General features: G+C 43.8%; 1 protein-coding gene and 1 non-coding gene across 3 annotated transcripts in view; one reads left to right on the top strand and one right to left on the bottom strand.

The window, feature by feature from the left end:
• Positions 1–24,832, bottom strand: part of LOC106561717 (tyrosine-protein kinase CSK) — a 29,076-nt gene extending 4,244 nt beyond the window's left edge. Inside the window, exons 1-10 of one of the 2 annotated variants that reach the window (XM_045688543.2) lie at positions 24,377–24,832; positions 10,259–10,350; positions 9,425–9,541; positions 7,893–8,005; positions 6,566–6,785; positions 4,424–4,583; positions 3,971–4,070; positions 2,972–3,062; positions 2,796–2,869; positions 2,315–2,510 (exon numbers count right to left, since the gene is read on the bottom strand). In XM_045688543.2, coding sequence (XP_045544499.1) covers positions 2,315–2,510; positions 2,796–2,869; positions 2,972–3,062; positions 3,971–4,070; positions 4,424–4,583; positions 6,566–6,785; positions 7,893–8,005; positions 9,425–9,541; positions 10,259–10,273 — 1,086 coding nt within the window. In that variant the 5' untranslated portion in view covers positions 10,274–10,350; positions 24,377–24,832. Of the gene's footprint in view, positions 1–2,314; positions 2,511–2,795; positions 2,870–2,971; positions 3,063–3,970; positions 4,071–4,423; positions 4,584–6,565; positions 6,786–7,892; positions 8,006–9,424; positions 9,542–10,258; positions 10,351–24,158; positions 24,302–24,376 lie in introns of those variants that run through there. The other variant, XM_045688544.2, reaches the window with a different exon arrangement.
• trnas-uga (transfer RNA serine (anticodon UGA)) lies at positions 8,384–8,459 on the top strand. The gene has a single exon. It is a non-coding gene; the product is annotated as a tRNA-Ser (tRNA).
• Positions 24,833–25,455: the final 623 nt, after the last annotated feature.

Genomic DNA, 25,455 nt, shown 5'->3' with positions numbered 1-25,455 from the left:
CACTGTCACATTGGACGTCCATGAGCTACAATTGTGCGTCTGGTGGTGCTTTCTCACTATGGAAAGACAGGGGGCATCATACAAGCTCCAGCTCAGTGTCTATCTTGGTGAAAGAAGCGGCGGAAAAACTCTGCATGCAACTGTATGTCCTGATGTGGGCGCGTTCAGTGCAGCCAGTGTCGAAACATGAGCGAGACCTGCTGCTCATTTGTCTGGAGAACATCATACGTTTGGCCTTGAATGTTTTCACGTTGGAATACAGTTCCAAAGCACAAAAACACAATTTCCCTGCAGTTTCACAATTACATCGTTCAGATGTCCCAATATGTCCACACCGAAAGCAAAGTTGCCCAGCCAGTCTGTAAACTCGGAGAAGTCGTCAGGAATGTTCCTCGATAGATTTACCAAACGCATCTCCCCTCTCAGTTCCCACACACGTCGAAAATACTTTCCTCCGGCTTAGCCAGCGCACATTTTAAATGGTACAAGTCCTGGTGCTCTGCCTTTATCACTGAGCAGTAATGAACTGACGATGGTTAATCCTCCCTTACCCATATAAAGTTGACAAGTTTTACAGCTTTAACACACTTTTACACAGGGCTTCCTGATGAATAATTTTTTTTACATTTACGTCATTTAGCAGACGCTCTTATCCAGAGCGACTTACAGATTGGTGGATTCACCTTATGATATCCAGTGGAACAACCACTTTACAATAGTACATCTATATATTTTTTTTTTGGGGGGGGGGGGGGGGTTAGAAGGATTACTTTATCCTATCCCAGGTATTCCTTAAAGAGGTGGGGATAATAATACAGTGAATAAATATTCATTTTGAGTTAGGGCTTTCTTTAACTGTCTTGTTATATTTTTAATAGGCCAGTGTTTTGACCGGTTAGATTTGTTGATATGTTTGTCAGTTGATTTCCTCCAAGCAGTCGGAGCCCCTGTTTGTTCCCATCATTGATTCCATCGCAATAAGTTCCTCTGTTATCTCAAACTTCTCATTTATTCCTGATAAAAAAAAGTAAAGTTGAACGGTGTCTCTGAGGTCAGTAGTCTCATCCAGCGCTATAGAAATTTTTTTATTTATTTTTTTTTTTTTTTTTTAAATCGACACCATCAGTTTTTTTTCCTTCAACCTCGGAGATTAGCTTCTCCCCTATGACTCCCACACACCTGGTGATGTTCTACGTGACAAACTAATGGTCTCGAATTGGTTTTTTTACTCTCAGTACAAAGTATACCAGCAGTCGCCACCATACACTCTTTCACAAACTCCCTTTCAGCAAAAGGTTTGCTTTGTGATTTTATGTGCCACTGTGTAGCTTGCCTTGGCTACGGAGTCTTGAGGAGAGCACCATTTTAGTAAACATATTTTGTTGGGCTTTTAAAATTTGTGGCAAGTTGAGGCCTTCCTTGCCTTTTCCTGAGAGGACAGATAAGCTAGCATAGTTAGCATGCTTGCTTGAAAAATGACCATTGAGATTATATTCCTTAAAAACGGCAACACTTTCTTGGCATATATGTCCAATATTAGTAAAAAAAGTATTTGCTGTCCATTCTTCTTTAAAACAACATTCAGAGTTCACTTCTCATTTTCGCAGCACAAATTTTTCATGTCAAAAGTCGTCAAGGAATGAAGTGGCTGTGATGGAGCGCGCTGACCAGGCCACAGCGCCATCTATTGGAAACACAGAGATCTATTGGAAACACAGAGATCTATTGGAAACACAGAGCACGCCGCCAGGCTACAGCGCCATCTATTGGAAACACAGAGCGCGCCGCCAGGCTACAGCGCCATCTATTGGAAACACAGAGATCTATTGGAAACACAGAGCACGCCGCCAGGCCACAGCGCCATCTATTGGAGGTTGTTTGTATATCATGGAATAAGTCATTTTAGGCCAAAAATCATAACTCAACATAATAATATTTAATACATTTTAAAAAATGTCTCGCGGGCCAGATTGAAGTGCCCGGCAGGCCGTACTTTGCCTGCCCCCCTCCCCCTTGTCCTAGAGGGTTGATTTGAGATCCAGGCTCCGAAAGACAACAAGGAGAGCGAGGAGTGAAACTGACGTCAGTGTGCTAGCTAAGCAGTATAGATTCTTCCCTATCTGAATACAACCGCAGGGTAAACTTTCCATACCAGGGCTCAAACACGGAGCCCTCTGCCTCGCTAACACGTGGACCGCCCTCCTTGACAAAATACAAACCAGTTGAGCTATAGAAAACGATCAAATTCGATAGCGACATTGACGACATTTCAAGCTAGCTCTAGCACGTTCTAATCTCCATTACACTAGCCTACCTTTTCCCTCAGAGCTTCTGGTGAGGTCCACTTGATGGGCAGTTTGGCCGTGTCCTGATTGGATGAGGCCTCTTTGGTCAGGCCAAAGTCGCTGACCTTAGCGATGTTTTCGTCAGACACCAGAACGTTACGTGCCGCCAGGTCTCTGTGGACAAAGTTATTGGCCTCCAGATACTCCATGGCCTCACACACGTCACTACAGAGGAGGAGGAGGGACACAGGCAACATTTAGTTGAACTATTTCATGTAGTTTACATTTGGCAGTGAGGTCTCTGTTGAAGTTGTTGGCGTCGAGATACTCCATCGCCTCACACACACACACGCCACAACGAGGGGAGGGAGACGGTCGACATGTAAAGAGTCTAACAATGCTGACCAAAATTGACAATGTTACAATTCCAACTGGCTGCTATAAGCCACTGTCAAACAGACTTCTGGTAATGTTATTGAAGATGTACAGATCAATCATTATCATACTCACAGTGAGAACTTGAGTAGACAATCCCCGAAGATCACTGTCCGGCCTCTGGAGCGCAGGTAGTCCACTAGACTGCCCTATAAAAGAGAGGTATTCTGGGCTATCTGGTTCTTTATTTATATAACTATGTATTCATGTACTACCTTTCACTTAACTGAATCATAAAAGAGCCAACCTACCTTGGCCATGTACTCGCTGACAATAAACAGGCTTCCCGTCTCCTCAACGATGACACCGATCAACTGAACCAGGTTATTGTGTCTCAGCTGCCTGCAGAAGACGACCAACACACATTAGCAAGAGTTCAACATTTTAGAAAAGCTGTTTAAATAACTGCACATTCAACCAAAACCTCACAGATCATATAAACACTGATCTAAGAAAACAATAAGGATGTTAAAACACTTGACCAGAGTTGTAGTCCTCTCTCAAAGCTCTGAAACTGACCAGAGTTGTGGTCCTCTCCCAAAGCTCTGAAACTGACCAGAGTTGTAGTCCTCTCTCAAAGCTCTGAAACTGACCAGAGTTGTGGTCCTCTCTCAAAGCTCTGAAACTGACCAGAGTTGTGGTCCTCTCCCAAAGCTCTGAAACTGACCAGAGTTGTGGTCCTCTCTCAAAGCTCTGAAACTGACCAGAGTTGTGGTCCTCTCTCAAAGCTCTGAAACTGACCAGAGTTGTGGTCCTCTCCCAAAGCTCTGAAACTGACCAGAGTTGTAGTCCTCTCCCAAAGCTCTGAAACTGACCAGAGTTGTAGTCCTCTCTCAAAGCTCTGAAACTGACCAGAGTTGTAGTCCTCTCCCAAAGCTCTGAAACTGACCAGAGTTGTGGTCCTCTCTCAAAGCTCTGAAACTGACCAGAGTTGTAGTCCTCTCTCAAAGCTCTGAAACTGACCAGAGTTGTAGTCCTCTCCCAAAGCTCTGAAACTGACCAGAGTTGTAGTCCTCTCCCAAAGCTCTGAAACTGACCAGAGTTGTAGTCCTCTCCCAAAGCTCTGAAACTGACCAGAGTTGTAGTCCTCTCCCAAAGCTCTGAAACTGACCAGAGTTGTAGTCCTCTCCCAAAGCTCTGAAACTGACCAGAGTTGTGGTCCTCTCCCAAAGCTCTGAAACTGACCAGAGTTGTAGTCCTCTCTCAAAGCTCTGAAACTGACCAGAGTTGTAGTCCTCTCTGAAACTTACGTCATAACTGAGGCCTCTGCGATGAAGGCCTGTGCCGTGGCATCATGCTTGATACACTTCACAGCTACTTTGGTCCCTCTGTAGTCTCCCACCTTCACATCTGAAGGGAGAGAGAGACACAGATTCAGGATGGGTGTTTCAACCTTTTACATCCTGGATATACCTTGGCTCAATAGTCAGGGGTGGCAATGAGTGGCACACTCTGTGTAGACGGTTTAAACACCCATCCTGCGTCTGTAAGTGAGAATGACAGCATCCATTTCGGACCATTTCACACACACACACACACCAACAGAACAGGTATTGGGTGCAGTGAACTGAAGAGTGGACAGTGGACATCCCAGAACAGGCTGTGATGCAGAGGAGTGATTGATAATAACACATCGTTCCCCCAGAGGGTCTAACGTCTCCATACAGCCACAGACATACATGAACAGGGACATACATACTTGCCTCCAAACTCTCCCTTGCCTATGGACTGCTGAATGTTAAGCTCCTTCCTGTTCAGAGCCCAGCCACTCCTAGAGAACTCATCCTGGGCTGCCACAGTTCCCTCCTCCAGCTTCGGCTTGATCAGTTTGGTGCAGAGACCATCTGCGTCTTTGGTATAGTGCTGAGGACAGGGAGAGGACAAAGAGAGAGAGAAGGCATCGGTCAATAACATGACCCAGGAAGGGTTAAAGGTTGTGAATACTGGTGATGGTCGGTACGTTAGATTTGAACCAGGGTTGAGGTCAATTCCATGTCAATTCAGTAAGTAAAAATAGAGTTGATCCCAACCCTGGAAGGAACCTTAGGATTGATTCAGCAGGACCTAGCAGTAACCAACAGAGGGCAGCATTGTGAAAAACAGCAGAGCATTGGTTGGGTTTAAAAATATATATATATATATATATATATATATATATATAGACGCATGTCATCAACATGTGCTTTAGGTCCACAACTCAGTCCATGTACAGTGGAGAGAGAGAGAGAGAGGAGAGAGAGGGGGGTTTAGGAGGGAGGGAGGAAGGAAGGAAGAGCGAGAGAGGGGGGTTTAGGAGGGAGGAAGGAAGGAAAGGAGAGAGGGGGGTTTAGGAGGGAGGAAGGAAGGAAGAGAGAGAGAGGGGGGTTTAGGAGGGAGGAAGGAAGGAAGAGAGAGAGAGGGGGGTTTAGGAGGGAGGAAGGAAGGAAGAGAGAGAGAGGTGGGTTTAGGAGGGAGGAAGGAAGGAAGGAAGAGAGAGAGAGGGGGGTTTAGGAGGGAGGAAGGAAGGAAGAGAGAGAGGTGGGTTTAGGAGGGAGGAAGGAAGGGAGAGATAGAGAGGGGGGTTTAGGAGGGAGGAAGGAAGGGAGAGAGAGAGAGGTGGGTTTAGGAGGGAGGAAGGAAGGAAGAGAGAGAGAGGGGGGTTTAGGAGGGAGGAAGGAAGGAAGAGAGAGAGAGGGGGGTTTAGGAGGGAGGAAGGAAGGAAAGGAGAGAGGGGGGTTTAGGAGGGAGGAAGGAAGGAAGGGAGGGAGGAAGGAAGGAAGGAAGGAAGGAAGGAAGGAAGGAAGGAAGGAAGGAAGGAAGGAAGGAAGGAAGGGAGGAAGGAAGGAAGGGAGGAAGGAAGGAAGGAAGGGAGGGGGGTTTAGGAGGAAGGAAGGAAGAGAGAGAGAGGGGAGTTTAGGAGGAAGAGAGGGTGGTTTTGAAAGTGAAAGCCGGATCAGGTGTCTTCAGGTGAAATGATCTAGAACCTACCGCTAACAGACCGTCTCAGAGACCAGAACACCTCACTAACAAACCGTCTCAGAGGTCAGAACACCTCACTAACAAACCGTCTCAGAGACCAGAACACCTCACTAACAGACCGTCTCAGAGACCAGAACACCTCACTAACAGACCGTCTCAGAGACCAGAACACCTCACTAACAGACCGTCTCAGAGACCAGAACACCTCACTAACAGACCGTCTCAGAGACCAGAACACCTCACTAACAAACCGTCTCAGAGACCAGAACACCTCACTAACAGACCGTCTCAGAGACCAGAACACCTCACTAACAGACCGTCTCAGAGACCAGAACACCTCACTAACAAACCGTCTCAGAGACCAGAACACCTCACTAACAGACCGTCTCAGAGACCAGAACACCTCACTAACAGACCGTCTCAGAGACCAGAACACCTCACTAACAGACCGTCTCAGAGACCAGAACACCTCACTAACAGACCGTCTCAGAGACCAGAACACCTCACTAACAGACCGTCTCAGAGACCAGAACACCTCACTAACAGCGAAACCACGTCTGTATAGTCAACAACGGTGCTCAGTGCTCACACACTCTGCTTGCAGGAGTGGAAAGCTCATTGGTACCAGTTCGCTTTAGGAGCCGGTCCTAATTCCTTCCCTACATGTTTCCCTTGGCCCGAGCCCTTTGATGTTTGCAGACCTGTAAGGTGGACGCAATATGGTGGAATCTCCACAACTACACCGTTTAAACCTATCTAGACTTCTCAGATCTACCACAGTCAAAATGGTAAGGGGTCAGATTAAGGGGGTAGGGATAGATTGGGTGGCTTATATATATATATATATATATATATATATATATATATATATATATCTTCCCCTGTACCTCCACCAGCTGCATGAGGTTCTCGAAGAACTCATCCTCGTCGATGCTGAGCTGACCCTCCTTGTAGACGATACGGTAGTGCTCCACCTTGCCGTCGCAGCTGACACACAGAGTGTAGTCACCAGGGTAGTTGGTGCTCTCTCTGACCAGGAACAGGCCCGTCTCTGGGGGGATCAGGAGACTCTCTGCCTGCTCCCTGGTTATCTTCCCATGGAACCATCTGGAAATGGGGGAGGGGGGGGGGGGAATTGTTGTCAACAGTTGTCACAAAATGCTTTTCTTTTACAACAAGGAGTCTCACACACACACACACACACACACACACACACTTCTCAGAACTGAAGCATGTGGCTAAATGTGGGAGATTGAAAGAAACCAACAGGAAACCTTGCAGACAGACAGGCAGGCAGACAGACAGGCAGGCAGACAGACAGACAGACAGACAGATAGACAGGCAGACAGACAGGCAGGCAGATAGACAGGCAGGCAGACAGACAGGCAGGCAGGCAGATAGACAGGCAGACAGACAGGCAGGCAGATAGACAGGCAGGCAGACAGACAGGCAGGCAGGCAGATAGACAGGCAGACAGACAGGCAGGCAGATAGACAGGCAGGCAGGCAGATAGACAGGCAGGCAGACAGACAGGCAGGCAGGCAGATAGACAGGCAGGCAGACAGACAGGCAGGCAGATAGACAGGCAGGCAGGCAGACAGCACAAAGCGGCACTGGAAACAGACAGTGAACTACAATTACAGGGCTGAGAAGACAGAGGCAGGGCTCAGCCCAGCACGGCCCAACTGGGGTTTAGATTCACATAACAGCAGCTGCACTGCCACGACAAACAGCCTATCTGCACTGTACAATCACACAAACATACTGAAACACACAGAAACACAAAGAAACCGTTCAACCTGAGTATCAGCCTCTGAGCGGTGAACTATAACTGAAAGTCGTAAATGTTTCATAGTTTGATTTCACTTTGTCATATTTTACATTGAATGTGTTTGTTCTTTAATTGATGAGAGCTCTTACAAAAAAAAAAAAACACATTCCTATGTATGTATTGCAATACATATAAAATGGCATAATAAAACTTAAAATCTACCCTATTAACTTACTGACTGTTGACCCTAAAATGGTACTCGTGACAGCCATCTTTACTGTTACACAGCCACTGGCGAGTCCTGCAGCAGCACACCACTAGCGGTGTATTCATGGGAAGTCATTTCAGTACAACATGGAGTGATGACTGTACTATACTTCCAGCAACGTTGTAAAAGGATTCAGACTGGTTTAACCAGGCTATGGAGACTGTACTGTACTTACGGCATTAGACTCAGCTTGCCCCCTTGCTTCACCCCTTCCCTCTTCTGAACGTAGTTAGCTGGGATGGTGCCTTCTCGACCTGCTGTGTTCTTGGCTTTGTACCAGTTGGGGTCCTGAGACAAAACATGTTACCGTTACTCTGATTAGAAGATCAGGGTTGACTGAGTAAATAACGTAGAGAGATGGACAACATTACTGAAAACCCTCTGAGGACTTGTGATTTACAGCCCACCTCCTCAGACCATCAAGCATAGATGTGACCCCTTTTCTAGAGGATGCTGGCTGCTTCCATCTGATTGGATATCTTATAACCTTTTGGATTGGTCAACAATTGATTTTTGAAGTCAGATCTGGTATGAATGAAAGTATTTGGTTCGCCCTCTGATTTGCCTAGTTAGATAAAAAAAAAAGGTTAAATTAAAAACAGGTTTTAAAATTGTCCTTGTTCAGCCCGCCATGGAAAGGTTGTATGATCAATTCTCATTTCCTGTGGTCCCGTGTGGCTCAGTTGGTAGAGCATGGTGTTTGAAACGCCAGGGTTGTGCGTTCGATTCCCACGGGGGACCAGTACGGAGAGAAAAAAAATTATGAAATGTATGCATTCACTACTGTAAGTCGCTCTGAATAAGAGCGTCTGCTAAATGACTAAACATGTAAATGTAATAGGCCCAATGGCCCGGCAGGCATCTCTACGGTCACGGCCCGGCAGGCATCTCTACGGTCACGGCCCGGCAGGCATCTCTACGGTCACGGCCCGGCAGGCATCTCTACGGTCACGGCCCGGCAGGCATCTCTACGGTCACGGCCCGGCAGGCATCTCTACGGTCATGCTTTGTAACCCCATTAGATATGGAACCCTAGACTGTTAATTGTTGAAAATGTCAGTATTGTAACTAAAGATTTGTGTCTTTAAATATTTTTTATTATTTATTTAATTTAAGTCTTTTTTAATTTAAGTTTCGTTCATTTTTACAATGATATTTAATAACACTTGTGTTTTTTGCATTTTGCTTCTCATGACCATTTGTTGATAATAGTGATCTGAATTAATGGTTAAACTATATTCAAAATGGAGGCAGATGGTAAGTTTATAATCCAGATGGTAAATTTATAATCCAGATGGTAAATTTATAATCCAGGCTGTATCACATCCGGCAGTGACTGGGAGTCCCAAAGGGCGGCGCCCAATTGGCCCAGCGTCGTCCAGGTTTGGCCGGGGTAGGTCGTCATTGTAAATAAGAAATATTTCTTAACTGACTTGACTAGTTAAATAAAAAGGTTACATAATAAAATCTAGATTGTTAAATATTTATTTAGTACTACGCCTCCTTTAAAAAAAAAACTCTAAACTTTTTTTTCTTCTTCTTCGTCACAATTTCAAGAAACACAACAAAAATCTGAAAAGATTAAGCCAACGTTTCCCCTTAAACGATAAACCATTTGGTCTGTTTTCTAATCTCGCTTGCCAGAGACAATGGCAGCTGTGGTAAAAGACAAGCTGCTTCCTAAACATGGAGAGTTTGGTACTTTACCTTAGTGACAACGATGATGGTTAAGACATCTCCTTTGTTAAAGGGCAAGTCCTGCTCTGTGGTGCCCTTGAAGTTGTACTTGGCCATACACTCCGTTCCCCGCGGCCATGTTGGGGTCTGAGGGACAGGAGGAGTGAGGAAAAGGTTTTCATAAAAAGCAAGTGGATTTAAAAAATATATATATTTATTTCATCTGGGTTGAAAGTGAAGTGACCTCAACGCTGCAATAAACCAGTTCAATGACAATAGGTGGTGTAGTGCAGGGGTTCTCAAACGTCAAACGTCTCCTCGGGGACCACCAGACGCTTCATGTACCTCAACTACTCCCGGGGGCCAGCCCACCTGATTCAACTACTCCCGGGGGCCAGCCCACCTGATTCAACTACTCCCGGGGGCCAGCCCACCTGATTCAACTACTCCCGGGGGCCAGCCCACCTGATTCAACTACTCCCGGGGGCCAGCCCACCTGATTCAACTACTCCCGGGGGCCAGCCCACCTGATTCAACAACTCTGGGGGCCAGCCCACCTGATTCAACTACTCTGGGGGCCAGCCCACCTGATTCAACTACTCTGGGGGCCAGCCCACCTGATTCAACAACTCTGGGGGCCAGCCCACCTGATTCAACTACTCTGGGGGCCAGCCCACCTGATTCAACAACTCTGGGGGCCAGCCCACCTGATTCAACTTGTCGACTGATCATCAAGCTCCCTGAATAGGTGAATCAGGTGAGCTGGTTCAGGGCTACAACTAAAGTCAATGACATGTTGTATATACTGTAGTATTTTCTCTATTCAACATGAAGCCATCTTTGTTTGTGATCTCCAGGTCTCACCTGGGATTCAGACATGCTGAAAAAGGCAGTGGGGTCTCCTGACGCAGGCCTCACACACCAGACGTTACCATAACACACTAACACACACACACCTGTGGAGAGACAAGAAGCGACCGTTACAGACAATACAGTGGGCAACCTAAGTAGACAGTCACCACCTAAACTCAACATTGAAAATGGGGCAGTCAGTAGACCGATCTGAAAGTAAAGCGTGAAGAACAGAGAGGAGTATAAATAACAGCTGGCAGTAGAAAGCAGAAGTAAGCAGGTCTTTTTGATGAGTTTTTTTTTTCCATCTCACTTTCGCAACTGTTGGTAAGCAAGTTTCCATTACGATCCAACGGCATCACGGGGGGGTGGTGGGGGGTGGGGCTAATCTTTGATTCTAATGAATAATAACCATACTCCCCGAGTTCTCAGAAACATTTTAGTTTGGCCCAGCCCACAATCTAATAAAGGAGATAAAACTGCAAGATGAATGCTGCGTACGTGAAAGACGATTAATGGTCATTCCCGGGAATCTGCATTGGCCGTACAATATTTAGTGCGACGCGGCCTCCGCAGAAGTCAAGGCATTCCGAGTTCTTGCAGAGTTATTGTGAAGGAAGTTGTCAAAAGAAGTCAGTTTATACAGGACGTACCGCCTCCCCCCGCCCACCGTCAACCAATCATGTCAATGCAGAACCTTCCACATTGTTACAGAATTTGGGAGGCACACGGCAATGCGATACGGAGCTCGATTTGGCCTCTGCAAGCCTCGAGAGGTACCGCAACCCTTCGTACGAAGCCTCTGGACCAGAGCTTTAAGGATGATAAAAAGAGATTCTCAATAGTAATGACCAGTTTGAGGGCCGTTCAAATAGATTCTTCACAGTAATATGTGGTAAACATAGAGAAAGACAGAGATATCATCTTTATATGTCCCATTATGGCGTCTATGAGTGCACGGGCAGCGCCACTGAGGGTCATCTCCATTTTGAAGTAGTCCATTTTTCTTTAAAAAAAAATGACTTCTATGAGTTGACAAACAAACTGAAAGGGTTTATACCGCCACCTAGAGTGTGTTTGAACAGGAATAAAAAGGTAATGACGGTGATTTACTGCCATCTACAGTACAGTTATGGAATATTTGCTTTCAACTATAATTCATTGGCTTCTGATGACCCGGATAGAATCATGTGATCCTTCCTTCACCCATAGCAAGGCCAACCCAGTTGACTATTTTAAAATGGTGAAGCCCTCAATGGCCATGCCAAAACAGTTTATATCCACCTAGAGTCCTCTATCCAACTCTATGGTGGTAAATTCCCACTTGGTTTTGAACGCAGTATAGATCCTCCTACTCTGTTTAAAACTAGCCTGGTCCCAGATCTGTATAAAACAACTCAATGATCATAATAGTTGGCAAGAAAAAAAACAGTCAGATCTGGAATCAGGCTAGTTAAAAGCAATTATATATATGAATGAAACTAATATATATATATATAGTTTCATTCATATGGAGAAGTCATCTAATTCCTTTTCCCACCAAAACAGTTGAAAGTTGATACTTTCAGCCCCAGTGAATCTCCTGTAGGGTTAATATAGTTCTCCTCAACACTGGAATGGAAACTAGTGGTTGGACCATTAGAGGAGTCTCCTCATTCTCCATTTTCTAGGTTGGCAGACACTAACTATAGGGAGGGAAGCGTTTTTAAAACATATTTTATTCTAAAAATCGGCCACAGTAAATGACATATGGATGGATGTATTGACATAGTATTTATACACAAAACAGAGCAGCATGTAGAAGCATAGATGATGTCATTAACAGAACAGACAAACCCATTCTAGTAATTCTGTTTCTATGCACATGAGGGGGGAATGCACGGCCCATGAGTGATGTCATCATCCCGGGACAAACCACTTCCCAGCCAGGGTCAGTTCCCATGGACAAGTCCTATGTTGTGTTCATTAGGGACCAAAAGAAAAGAAAAGACTGAAACAGGGAGAGAGACTACCTGGACCTGTTCCAATGTGAAATGCACATTTTCCCTATTCCACTGTTTTATAAAAAGGTTTTCTGTTGCATGCCCTAATGAACAGGACCTTGGCTGAGTAACAACGTGAGATCATTTCCTCCCAGGGACATATCACAGAGAGAACCCATTACAGCTAGAGGGGACTGCCAATGGTGAACTTCCTGTATGACCGAGAGCCAAGACTGATTAATCCACACTAGGGTAGGTTCACTGAAAAACACGCAGAGAGAGAGAGAGGCAGACAGAGAGAGGCAGACAGAGACAGAGACAGAGACAGACAGACAGAGAGAGAGAAAGGCGCAGGCAGGCAGAGAGACAGAATCCTCAGGACCAGAACATCCTATCAATCAGAATAAAACAAATTACAACACAATCAAAACTACATTGCTTATCGGGAAACACAAGCACAAAGCAAAATGCAGTGCTATCTGGCCCTAAATGGACAGTACACTGTGGTTAACCATTTGACCATGGTTACTGATCAAAACCATGACATAGTACAGGCTCAGTGAGCACAGCCTTGCTATTGAGAAGGGTAGACACAGGACAACCTGGCTCCCTGTAGAGGAAAGGCTGTGCAACCACTGCACAACAGCAGAACCTGAGACGGAGCTGCATTTCCTGACAAAATATAAAAAATAAATATAAAACAATTAGTGTCATTTCCCCAAGTTTGAAACCCTTATTCAAGGTTTCAAAGACCTCTCTGATGAGAGTAGGCTACCCGTCCTGTTGGGGGAGGAAGCAGAGAGCTGTGGGTTGGCAGCGCTCTACATTGCTGCCTGCCATAAGATGAGGGACAGTGTCTGACAGACCAATCAACCTGCACATGTCCTCTACTGTATGCTTATTGTTATTGTTGAATGTGTTGGTTATTTTGACCCTTGATTATTGTTGTTACTGTTGTCCCATTGACAATTTTGATTCTTGTTATCTTCATATTGTAAATATCCAAATTAAGCTTTGGCAATATGTACATTGTTACATCCTGCCAATAAAGCAAATTGAATTGAGAAAGACAGAGAGAGAGAGACACAATCCCCATACTTTAATGAAGACAGCTTCTCCATCCTGGAGGGTGAAATCAATCATTTCCAGGCCCAGGGACATGTACTAGTCTGTGGTGACCTAAATGCCAGAGCTGGACAAAAACCTGACACCCTCAGCACACAGGGGGACAAACACCTACCTGGAGGTGACAGCATTCCCTCCCCCATATGACCCCCAAGGCACAACTATGACAACATAACCAACAAAAACGGGTCACAACTCCTGCAGCTCTGTCGCACGCTGGGTACGTACATAGACAATGGTAGGCTTCGAGGGGACTCCTATGGTAGGTACACCTATAGCTCATCTCAGCTTCTCTATCAAATCTAATCATTTCAAGCAGACAACCGAAGAAAATTAACAACAACAAATGTTTTGATGAAGAACGTAGAGAGCTAAGAAAGACCCAGCAAACCTGAGCCTATTCCTTCACTATGGTGAATCACTAAAACAAAACAGAAATACACTATGGAAAAAGAAGGAACAGAACGTCTGAAATCAGCTCAACGTAATTGAAGAATCCATAGAATCTAACCACTTCTGGGAAAATTGGAAAACACTAAACAAACAACACGAAGAGTTATCTATCCAAAACAGAGATGTATGGGTAAACCACTTCTCCAATCTTTCTGGCTCTATAACAAAGAACAAACAGCAAAAGCATATACATGATCAAATACAAATCGTAGAATGAACTATTAAAGACTACAAGAAACCACTGGATCCTCCGATTACATTGAATGAACTACAGGACAAAATACAACCCCCCCCCCCCCCCAAGCCTGTGGGGTTGATGGTATCCTAAATGCAATGATAAAATATGCAGACAACAAATTCCAATTGGCTATACTAAAACTCTTTAACATCATCCTCAGCTCTGGCATCTTCCCCAATATTTGGCACCAAGGACTGATCACCCCAATCCACAAAAGTGGAAACAAATTTGACCCCAATAACGACCGTGGGATATGCGTCAAGAGCAACATTGGGAACATCCTCTGCATTATCATTAACAGCAGACTTGTAAATTTCCTCAGTGAAAACAATGTACTGAGCAAATGTCAAATTGGCTTTTTACCAAATTATCGTACGACAGACCACATATTCACCCTGCACACCCTAATTGACAAACAAACAAACCAAAACAAAAATGCAAAGTCTTCTCATGCTTTGTTGATTAAAAAAAACCTTGACTCAATTTGGCATGAGGGTCTGCTATACAAGTTGATGGAAAGTGGTGTTGGTGGAAAAACATACGACATTATAAAATCCATCTACACAAACAAGTCTGCGGTTAGAATTAGCAGAAAATAAATGTTTTCCACAGGGCCGTGGAGTGAGACAGGGATGCAGCTTAAGCCCCACCATCTTCAACATATATATCAACGAATTGACGAGGGCACTAGAACAGTCTGCAGCACCCGGCCTCACCCTACTAGAATCTGAAGTCAAATGTCTACTGTTTGCTGATGATCTGGTGTTTTTGTTCCCAACCAAGGAGGACCTACAGCTGCACCAAGATCTTCTGCACAGATTCTGTCAGACCTGAGCCCTGACAGTAAATCTCAGTAAGATAAAAAATAATGGTGTTCCAAAAAAGGTCCAGTTGTCAGGACCATGAATACACATTCCATCTAGACACCGGTGCCCTAGAGCACACAAAAAAAACGATACATACCTCGGCCTAAACATCAGCGCCACAGGTAACATCCACAAAGCTGTCAACGATCTGAGAGACAAGGCAAAAAGGGCATTCTATGCCATCAAAAGGGACATCCTAATTGGTATGTCAAATTGTATCTGGCAAAAAAATACTTGAATCAGTTATAGAACCCATTGCCTTTATGGTTGTGAGGTCTGGGGTTTACTTACCAACCAAGAATTCACAAAATGGGACAAACACCAAATTGAGACTCAATTTGAATTCTGCAAAAATGTCCTCTGTGTACCATGTAAACCACCAAATAATGCATGCAGAGCAGAATTAGGCCGATACCCGCTAATTTTCAAATCCAGAAAAGAACTGTAAAATTCTACAACCACCTAAAAGGAAGCGATTCCCAAACCTTCCATAACAAATCACCTACAGAGAGATGAACCTGGAGAAGAGTCCCCTAAGCAAGCTGGTCCTGGGGCTCTGTTCACAAACACAAACAGACCCCACAGAGTCCCAGGACAGCAACACAATTAGACCCAACCAAATCTTGAGAAAACAAAAAGATAATTACTTGACACATTGGAAAGAATTAACAAATAAACAGAGCAAACTAGAATTCTATTTGGCCCTAAACAGAGAGTACACAGTGGCAGAATACCTGACCACTGAGACAGATCCAAAATGAAGGAAATCTTTGACTATGTACAGACTCAGTGAGCATAGCCTTGCTATTGAGAAAGGTTTCCGTCGACAGACCTGGCTCTCAATAGAAGAGCCACTGCCCATAAAATGAGGTGGAAACTGAGCTGCACTTCCTAACCTCCTGCCAAATGTATGACCATATTAGAGACACATATTTCCCTCAGATTACACAGATCCACAAAGAATTCAAAAAAACAAACCCGATTTTGATAAACTCCCATATCTACTGGGTGAAATATCACAGCAGAAAGATTTGTGACCTGTTGCCACAAAGAAAAGGACAACCAGTGAAGAACAAACACCACTGTAAATACAACCCATATTTTTGTTTATTTATTTTCCCTTTTGTACTTTAACCATTTGCACATAATGACATTTGAAATGTCTTTATTAATTTGGTACTTCTGTGAGTGTAATGTTTACTGTACATTTTTTTCTTGTTTATTTCACTTTTAGCTGCTGGCTGCACAGCTAGAGTGACTGGTAGTAAGGGGGACCTACCACCCTTCCCTTTGAAAACACGTTTCATCCATGGTTACTACGCGTCAGACAGACTAATTTAAGGTCAACACAGGTCAACACAGCTACAGTGTGTGTGGAGTAGGAGGACAGTCAGAGCACATGAAGACTTCCAGTCATATAATGTAAGACCTACCATGACACATTGGGCAAGGCAGTTCAGTTCCACATGGCATGGATGAGGAGTAAAACCACATACTGTTGCACTTTACCAGGTCATACGTCAAGCACACACTTCCCATAGATGCAGAAATAGATCAGCTGACGTGTCTAAAGTACACTAACCATGAAACATCCCTGACCAGCCGTTCAAGACTTTTGCGATGTAGAACGACAAGAAGAAACCCAAATCAAATCAATCTGATATCAATTTGATTTCCTGTGTTTACATATTGATCTGTATGGCAATACATCTGGGTTTGTCGTACTGATAGCAACAGGAGAGGGTCTGGGCAAAGTCCCCAGTAGGCCAGTGACGTCACTGTGTAAGGAATGGAACAATATGGACCAGACCTGCATCGCATGACACTTCATTTCTCTCTACCAGAAACAGCTCCACGTGAATTTGCGTTCACACTGCATTTAGCCCTGCCTGGGTGAAGAACATGCAGTATGAAAAACTCCTTGGATAGGCCAACATCATAGCATAGGGAAACCCTAACTCCTTGGATAGGCCAACATCATAGCATAGGGAAACCCTAACTCCTTGGATAGACCAACGTCATAGCATAGGGAAACCCTAACTCCTTGGATAGACAAACATCATAGCATAGGGAAACCCTAACTCCTTGGATAGACCAACATCATAGCATAGGGAAACCCTAACTCCTTGGATAGGCCAACATCATAGCATAGGGAAACCCTAACTCCTTGGATAGACCAACGCATGCATAGGGCCCACTCCGGAGGCCCCGCAAGGGAACCCTAACTCCTTGGATAGGCCAACATCATAGCATAGGGAAACCCTAACTCCTTGGATAGGCCAACATCATAGCGGCAGCAGGCTACCAGGCTGTGAGAGAGAATGAGACAGAATTCAGCATTTCTTGTGGCTTTAGCTGTTCCCAGAAGGGTCCCCCTTCATGGAACTACAAAAAAAAAAACTACCCCCCTAACCCAGCCCTACAACTCATGAAACCACAGCCTTTCCCTTTAGAGGAAGACACTACACAGCCTTTGTGGGCTGGTCCTACTGATCTCAGTGTGTGTGTGGGTCAGACATACTTTAGTTCCAGAGGTCTGAAGTGCAGTCGAATCTCTGCTAGCCTGGGTTCCTGACTGACAATTCAGCAAAGTGAACTCAGCCTACATATTTTCTGAAGGACACCACCAGGCTTCCACCCACACTGAGGTTCACACACACACACACACCGTTTCCTCTATACATGCTGCAGTGCATGCAGTACAGTAGAGTAGAGGAGAAGGCCTGTCGTGCTGCGTGACATGACACCGTTTCCTCTATATAGATGCTGCAGTGCATGCAGTACAGTACAGTAGAAGGCCTGTCGTGCTGCGTGACATGTGCCCGAGGCTACAACAGGAACCAGGAAGTTGGCTTCAATGAAAGCCTCTCTCAGCATGGAGACATGATGTGCTCTGTGATACAGACTGACTACAGAGGTAGAGACACAGCTGAACATCATGAACTCGACAGTCCCAGAGAGAAGGTATTGCAGTACGTCAACACAAACCAGTTGAACATCTCTATGATGCTGGTAAAAAGTCTAAAAGGCTAGGGTTGGCACAACTATCATATACAGCAATCATGTAACCTACAATTATGGACAATAACTGTTAACAAGTCCCATAGGGCAGTGCACAATTGGCCCAGCGTGTCCGGGTTTGGCCGTCATTGTAAATAAGAATTTGTTCTTAACTGACTTGCCTAGTTAAAATGTAGGTTAAAATAAAATAAAAATGATAAACTTCCTGGCATTGACAACTTACATGCTGACCAGATCGGACACGTGACGTGTGCGCGAGCACTGCAAAATAAATGTACACATACATGTTATGCAATCATTGCACCCACATCGTCTCGCGAACGTCTGTGTGGACAGGCGCTAAAATAGAAATCAGTTCTATTTGTGACGCTCAACGCGCTGCAAGTCTGGCCTCTCCCATCTCATCGTAGATTTTTAGGAGCATATACCCACGTGGGTGATTTAAAGATGAACTTCCACACTCCATATACCCACGTGGGTGATTGACAGATGAACTTCCACATTCCAGTAGGTTGTAGTAACGCTGGTTGCCAACCACCATATTATGTCCAAAATAATAGGAAGCAGCATGAGGAAGGAGGAGAGTTGACAAGAAAGGAATTTGGTTTACCGTTTTATCTGTGGATTAATTGTCAGAGTAGAGGACCTTGTGCATTTCAGGTAAAATAACAACCCAATGTTTATATCCCAGGACAAATTAGCTAGCAACAGCAAGCTAACTAGCTAAATTGTCAAAAGTGTTTAATGCTTTTCGACCTGTCCCCAAATTAATATAATTGGTTCAGAGTTTGTTTTGATATTTTAACCTGCATGTCCTGATCGCTTCTGGTGTGGGTGAACAAAAATAATGTGCGCTCGTCCGGTTTGGTCAGCATGTTAGATGGAAAGCTACTGAGGATGATAGCTGACTCTATAGCCACTCTTACCTGTCACATCTTTAATCTGAGCCAAGAGGAAAGTCTGTTCTCAGCTAAAGTCATTCCGCTACCCAAGAGTGGTAAAGCGGCCTTTACTGGTTCTAACAGCAGACCTATCAGCTTGCTGCCAGCTCTTAGCAAACTGTTGGGGGAAAAATTTGTGTTTGACCAAATACAATGCTATTTCTCTGTAAACAAATGAACAACAGACTTTCAGCATGCTTCTAGAGTACTGCACTGACACAAATGACTGATGATTGGTTCAAATAAATTGATGAGACGACTGTGGGACCTGTACAGTTAGATTTCAATGTAGCTTTTGATATTGACCATAACCTGTTGTTGAGAAAACTTATGTGTTATGGCTTTTCAACCTCAGCTCTGAATCCACGACATGGCAATCTAATAGAACTCAAAGGGTTTTCTTTAACGGAAGCTTATCTAATGTCAAACATCTAAAGTGTGGTGTACCACAGGGCAGCTCTCTAGGCCCTCTACTATTATTTTCACCATTGACCTGCCGCTGGCATTAAACAAAGCATGTGTGTCCATGTACGCTGATGATTAAACCATATACACATCAGCAACCACAGCTAATGAAGTCTCTGAAACCATTAAAGAGTTAGTCTGTTTTGGAATGGGTGGCCAGTAATAAACTGGTCCTGAACATTTCTAAAACTAAAAGCAATGTATTGGTACAACTCATTCCCTAAGTTCTAGACCTCAGCTGAATCTGGTAATGTTATGGCGTGGCTGTTGAACAAGTTGAAGAGACTAAATTACTTGGTGTTACCAGATTGTAAACTGTCATGGTCCAAACATATAGACTCAATGGTTATAAAGATTGGAGAGGTCTGTCCATAATAAAGAGATGCTCTGCTTTTGACACCACACTCCACAAAGCAAGTCCTGCAGGCTCTAGTTATCTCATCTTGATTATTGTCCAGTCATATGGTCAATTGATGCAAAGAAAGTCCTAGTTAAGCTGCAGCTGTCCCAGAACAGAGCGGCACGTCTTGCTCTTCATTGTAATCAGAGGGCTAATATTAATACTACGCATGCCAGTCTCTCATGGCTAAGAGTTGAGGAGAGACTGACTGTCAATTCTTGCTTTAAGAAACATTAAAGCAACACCTCATGGCACAACGCCTCTCCCCCGTTTGATATTCTTGTTGTTGTGTATGGACTGACATCTATGTAACTGATAGATGCACACACACACACGTTTTTAAATTGAAAAGTATTTTGTCTGTAATGTATTTTTCGTTATATGTCGGAACCCCAGTAAGACTAGCTGTCGCCATCGGCGTCGGTTAATGGGGGTCCTAATAAATCAAATCTGCTACTGCTGCTACTACTACTACTACTGCTGCTGCGATTACTACTACTACTGCTGCTGCTACTGCTGGAAAAAGTTCCCAATTGTCATACTTGAGTAAAAGTAAAGATACCTTAATAGAAAATGACCCAAGTAAAAAAATGACCCAAGTAAAAGTGAAAGTCACTGAGTAAAATACTACTTGAGTAAAAGTCTAAAGTATTTGGTTTTAAATATACTTAAGTATCAAAAGTAAAAGTATAAATAATTTCAAATTCCATATATAAAGCAAACTAGAGGGCATAATGTTCTTGTTTTTTAAATTGATGGATAACCAGGGGCACACTCCAACACTCAGACTTCATTTATAAACGAAGCATGTGCTTAGTGAGTCTGCAACATCAGAGGCAGCAGGGATGACCAGGGATGTTTTCTTGATAAGCGTGTGAATTAGGAAGGAAACCTCTCAGGGATTTCATCAGGAGGCCAAAGGTGACTTTAAAATCGTTACAGAGTCTAATGGAGACTAGTCAGGATCGAGGGAAAGATGAACGGAGCAAAGTACAGGGAGATCCTTGATGAAAACCCGCTCCAGAGCGCTCAGGACCTCAGACTGGGGTGAAGGTTCACCTATAAACAGGACAACGACCCTAAGCACACAACCAAGACAACGCAGGAGTGGTTTCGGGACAAGTGTCTGAATGTCCTCGAGTGGCCCAACCAGAGCCCTGACTTCAACCAGATCGAACATCTCTGGAGAGACCTGAAAATATTTGTTCCAGCAACACTCCCCATCCAACCTGACAGAGCTTGAGAGGATCTGCAGAGAAGAATGGGAGAAACTCCCCAAATACAGGTGTGACAAGTTTGTAGCGTCATACCCAAGAACACTCAATGCTGTAATCACTGACGAAGGTGCTTCAACTAAGTACTAAGTACAGGGTCTGAATACTTATGTAAAATGTGATATCAGTTGTCTATTTTTAGTACATTTGCTAAAATGTCTAAATACCTGTTTTTGCTTTGTCATTATGGGGTATTGTGATGTCATTACGGGGTATTGTGATGTCATTACGGGGTATTGTGATGTCATTACGGGGTATTGTGAAGTCATTACGGGGTATTGTGAAGTCATTACAGGGTATTGTGAAGTCATTACAGGGTATTGTGAAGTCATTACAGGGTATTGTGAAGTCATTACAGGGTATTGTGAAGTCATTACAGGGTATTGTGATGTCATTACAGGGTATTGTGATGTCATTACAGGGTATTGTGATGTCATTACAGGGTATTGTGTTTAGACTGATCAGGGAAAAAAACAATGAAATCCCTTTTAGAACAAGGCTGTAACATAACAAAATGTGGGAAAAGTGAAGGGGTCTGAATACTTTACGAACGCACTGTGTTTATTAGTTGGCAGGAGTCTTTAGTTGTTTTCATGCATTTCAAATACCTTAAGACTTTTTCTGGTAGATGTTTCCTAAGACCCCCTTGTTCCATCTGTTTGACCACAAATCTAAGCCTTTTGCTTATACCTAATTTTTAGGATGGAAAATGGTTAAAAATGTGTATGTGCCTTAATATCAACAACAACAAATAAATAGACTCTTCGCTTTCATTTGACATCCAATTTGACACGCTCCTATGAACTTCACGTTGGTGCTCGTGGAAATGACATAGTAGAAGATGTAGCAGTGGCAACAATTTGTAAGTCGCTCTGGATAAGAGCGTCTGCTAAATGACGTAAATGTATATGTCTGGTTATGTATGTAGGCATACATCATCTGATGTATGTTTTCTGTATGTTTTATTATTTAACCAGGCAAGTCCGTTAATATAAATAAGAATTTGTTCATGACGGTCTACCAAAAGGCCTCCTGAGGGGACAGGGGCTGGGATTAAAAAATAAATAAAATATAGGACAGAACACACATCACGACAAGAGAGACAACACTACATAAAGAAAGACCTAAGACAAGATAGCAATTGCATGTCAAATATGCCTGTCTGGTGTCAATTTCTCTACGGGATATTAAAAGTATACCAATTTATTCTAAAGCACAGTCGATCACATTAGGACAGACCACTAACTGACCTGGATATGCATGATGATGATGATGATGATGAATGTGACCTGGCATTATCTGATTGGCTGAAAGGTGGATATCACCATCAGCATTAGTTAGGCAGCATTGAGCATTTCACTGGTAGCCACAGCGACTATATAGCCTGGAAGTCAAACTGATACGCTCCCATTGACGTGGTGAAGTGAAACGGCACATATCTGTTCAGATTCCAAGCTAGACACTAAAGGCGGAGTCAGAATGCATGTTCCTGCTACCACAATAGTACTAAGAGCTTTTGTTTTGCATCGCTCCATGTGTTGCTCAAGCTAGTCACCAGTCAGGGTAACAGTTTCACTCATTTAGTTCCATCCGGCTCAATTCTTTCCATCACTGGTTTGCCATTTGACTATTCTCTGAGTTGTTTAGCTCCATCCGGCTACAAAGGAGCTCTCTGTGTGTGAAAACTGTGACTCTGTATGCTGGCTATTGTTTATAGAGAGGGTCAGAGCCAGAGGTCAGTGACCTAACTGGGAGAACTACGGCCTTGGCCCAAGGCGACCATTTTCTCTCTAAGACTGACACACACACTATTGCTTGGCCAAAGGGTATTATATGAACCAGAGTTAGTTCCTGTGAGTGTGACTGCTTTAAAAATATATATGTATTTTTTTTATGTGCAAGCTCAGCCGAGTAAGATTTCCCATGCATTTATTACAGCATAATTAACTTGAAATTTAAAGGATACCAAATAGCAATACACCATCATCCACAAATGAGTTGTTAAAGCCCTATTTCAACCAAGTCCTCCAAAAACAAAGGCCGCCCACTGTCTCTACAAGCTGCTGCCCATCCATCCCTACAGATAACATATCTCTGGTCTGGTGATGCTAAAGGCTCTGTGACACCCTCTTCAGAAGCAGTCAGTTCACCCTCTGTGGGCTCGGCCATTCCCTCTGCCACTCTATTTTGGCCCCTTGTACCTAACAGGCATAATGCAGCCTTTCTGCGAGCTCAAAAGGAGTGAAGGAGAGGGGGAAAGGCGAAGGGAGATGAGGACAGAGCGGAGGCTGTGTGGGAGGATGTCTGGTGGTTCAGACAGCTGCCGCTATTGCACCCAGTGAGCCAAAGGAAGTGGCAGAGAGAGAGAGAGAGAGAGAGGGGCATAGAGAGAGACTAAGAGAAAGACTAAGAGAAAGAGAGCAGGGAGAATAATTATGACTTCCCATCACCACCACATTCCCATGTTCACACAAAGCAACAATACTGAGTTGGAGTCATAATCTGCAAGCCTTATGGTTAAGGCTTGCTGTATCTCCTTAGTGGAGGCCACATATAGGCTGCTACTGAATATCTGCTTCACGTCAATGTTGACAGTTCTGCAAATCGCTTCTGGATAAGAGCGTCTGTTAAATCACCATACTATATTTGTGCCATAAGAGCGTCTGTTAAATCACCATACTATATTTGTGCCATAAGAGCGTCTGTTAAATCACCATACTATATTTGTGCCATAAGAGCGTCTGTTAAATCACCATACTATATTTGTGCCATACATCTGAAGACAGCACGATGCACATGAGTTCAGCCCAATAGGCTGGTAGGATTCAGAACAAGTGGTCATCGCAATTACATTCATAGCAGATGTGTAAGGTTTATAACACTGCCTTATTAGAAGACTGAGCCTACGTATTGGAATCACATCAATATTTCAAATCACGCAACGAGATGAAAACGATACGTCTGAGCTTCAGTTCCTTGAACTTTGTCATCCGTTAGGCTGTGTGACTCGACTACTTCCCAAATAGCATCCTATTCTCTACATAGTAAACCGTTTATCTTATTTAACCAGAGCCCTAGATAGGCCCCTACAACTCAAGAGTCTGATCATCCAATCCCTCTTCAACTATGAGAAACAACAACCAATACCTGTGGTTTTGGAAGATGCCGAGTGAGTAAGAAACACACGACGCAAACAGCTAGATTGTAATTAGTCTTCTTCTGAGGTCCACTCGTGATTCTGGATCTGTCCATTTGGTTTGTTTGAGTAACAGAAAATAAAAGGCTAAATGAATCTGCGGCCAATTTCACAACACAGTAGTATAACAGCGGATGTTGCGACCAATGTAACAATGTTAACATCTTACCTATCAAATGGAAGAGAACGTCAATGGATACATCTCTATGAGAAGAAAGCAGAGGTAGCAAACACGTGGGTGGAATAGATGTCAGAGACAGTTGGAATATACATTCGCGTTAAAACGATTCCCCCCCCCAACAAAAATGATGATGCAGTCAATTGTTCCTCAGCTTGATGAAAACAACACCGCGGCGTCTCAACGGTCGAGCGATATAACCACCGAAACAACTCAACTCAGTCACAAAACGAGTGAGATCAAGCACAGTGTTCCTGGAAATTAACTCAGACTGTGAAAACCAGCTAAATTAATGCACAAAACTTCAATCGTGTTCCTGCGCCGTGGTCGGCCTTATTGTAGTACGAAATGCACGTAGTTAACCAAGAGGGTCACCGGGCGCAAAGTTCACAACGTTGAAGATAGAAATGTATCGCTTATGTCATTAGAACATCGTTCGGGAGAAGTGTAACAGTTCTAGATGTTGTATTGCTATCTGCAACGTTCTGCGTGTTCCGCCCCGACCGTGATCCCTTGCACTACGCATGCGCGCGTTGGACACCCCTCTGCAGTCCATGAAAGTACAACAGCTCGTCAAAAACATATTAAAACATCACGGAAATTAATACAGAACACATTGCTCTGCTTCTCGGCTAATATTTCACTCTTTTTAACAAAAGGGAAAATATCCTGTTAGATAAGAATAAAATAAAAAATACTCTTTAATGTGTCATTTTGTTCCGTTTGATAGGTAAGATGTGAAAAAGCGCTACATTGTTTCTACATCCGCTGCTACACTATTGCGCAAGTGACCAGCAAACCTGGTTTAAAAAACAGATAAAACACCTCACGGTACAACGCCTGTCCCCTGTTTGACCTAGATAGTTTGTGTGTATGTATTGATATATATTTTTGTAGTTCTGTCCTTGAACTGTTGTTGTCTATTAATGTTCTGTATTATGTTTCATGTGGACCCCAGGAAGAGTAGCTGATGCTTTTGCAACAGCTAATGGGGATCCTAATAAAATACCAAACATGTATTATAAAAGGGTGAAAAAAAATAATGTTAATGAAATAAAGTAAGCAATGAG

This window comes from Salmo salar, chromosome 10 (assembly GCF_965601325.2).
Source record: "Salmo salar chromosome 10, fSalSal1, whole genome shotgun sequence".
Classification (NCBI taxonomy): Eukaryota; Metazoa; Chordata; class Actinopteri; order Salmoniformes; family Salmonidae; genus Salmo; species Salmo salar.
Note: the sequence above shows the minus strand (reverse complement) of the source record. Positions and strands in the feature narration are given on the sequence as shown.